General features: G+C 37.3%; 1 protein-coding gene across 1 annotated transcript in view; it reads right to left on the reverse strand.

Annotated features, from left to right (window-relative positions):
- Positions 1-1,125: 1,125 nt before the first annotated feature.
- Positions 1,126-1,527, reverse strand: part of LOC122805780 (olfactory receptor class A-like protein 1) — a 963-nt gene continuing 561 nt past the window's right edge. The window contains exon 1 of the mRNA XM_044076047.1: positions 1,126-1,527. This exon is cut by the window's right edge and continues 561 nt beyond it. Coding sequence (XP_043931982.1) covers positions 1,126-1,527 — 402 coding nt within the window.

A 1,527-nucleotide genomic window follows, 5' to 3' on the forward strand; every position in this document is an offset into this window, starting at 1 on the left:
TTGAGTATGAGGAGTTTTTAAATCCAAGAGATGGGAGTAAATGGGACCCTTTAAGCAATCAAACACATACAAAAAATACAAAAATGGAGAATGTTGTCACTGCAAAATTAGCATGCATATCTTAAGCCATAGTGACAAAGCAAAGAAGCAAATGATTCACAATAGGTATGAACATAAACATGCTCACAGTCTGAAATTGTTTACATCAGGTTTCAGTTTAGCTAGCACTAATTTAAACTTCCCATATGCTCCCAGTTATTTATCTTGAACTCTAGCTTTTGACCATTCACATGCTTTCATTATCCAGCATCCAATGGTACCCTACTGATCCATTCATTAGCTCCAATTGTGATTAGCATTAACATGTCACATCAACCTGGGGGGTCTTCCCTTCTTTTCTTTCAGTTAGAACAAGCTTTCATGGTTATATCTTCTGACATGGCAGTAGCAGTTAGACTTGAGTCAGATAGACCATCAGCTGTAGTGGTCCAGTCTGTTTTCAGTTACGCATCAATTTCCTTCCCTCTCAGCCAGCAGACACAATGAACTGCATGCGACATCAGGGTCCATGTGGCTGCATTTTTCCCTCCAGCTACGTTTGGCTAGCATGTAATGCATACCCTGGTTAGGCTAGTTACAGCACCTCTTGGCATAATTGTACAACTGAGAGCTTCCCTGGCAAACTACACTACTGTAATGGGACGTTATCAACCCTTCTCCCTTGAGAGGTGCACCACTATTGGTGTTTAATTTCCATTTCTCCCTGGCAGGCTTCTACAGTGCCTAAACTGGTAATCAAACTCAGGTCATCTGAGGTGGCAGGCTTCTACAGTGTCTAAACTGGTAATCAAACTCAGGTCATCTGAGGCATAGCTAAGGCTTATCCTTTCATGTCACAGAAATGGTTTAGCTCATCTCTTTTTTTAGCATCAGAAACACGGGTTATGTTTAGAACTAATAAGTACAACAGATTATTGTACCTGTATGGAATAACTCAAGGGTTATATTGAAACTTCCTCTTCAAAAACATATTATGCATTTAATTTTACTTAATTCTTCATATTGTTTACTCTAAAGACAAACTGAAATGGATGTGCAGTGTTAAATATACAAATATTATACATTTTATTCATTGTGACCTTTTATATACGAGATATCATTTTCTTCTTGTTGACTTCCACTAGCAGAATATTTAAGTGCAGTCCGGATCTTCTTGTTAAAAGTTAAGATAACAATAGGAAAAAAGGATCCATAGCATATGGAGAAAAAAAAGCGAATATCTGTTATCACAATATGAACTTCGCTTGAGACTGTAGTTTGGTAAAGCCAAATGGTGCTGTCTATCCCAAAGAAAAACACATACAAACTAACCAATATAACAATCATTTTTGATGCTCTGCTTTCCTTGGTACTTTCTGGATTTTCCTCCGGATTCTTTATCCCTCTTATTCGTTTTCCATGGTAGTATAAAATTAATAAAATTTTGATACTGGCTAAAGTCATAAGTACCACAAAGACTAGATCTCG

The sequence above is a fragment of the Protopterus annectens genome, chromosome 7.part0 (genome assembly GCF_019279795.1).
Source record: "Protopterus annectens isolate FY-2018-M chromosome 7.part0, PAN1.0, whole genome shotgun sequence".
Classification (NCBI taxonomy): domain Eukaryota; kingdom Metazoa; phylum Chordata; order Ceratodontiformes; family Protopteridae; genus Protopterus; species Protopterus annectens.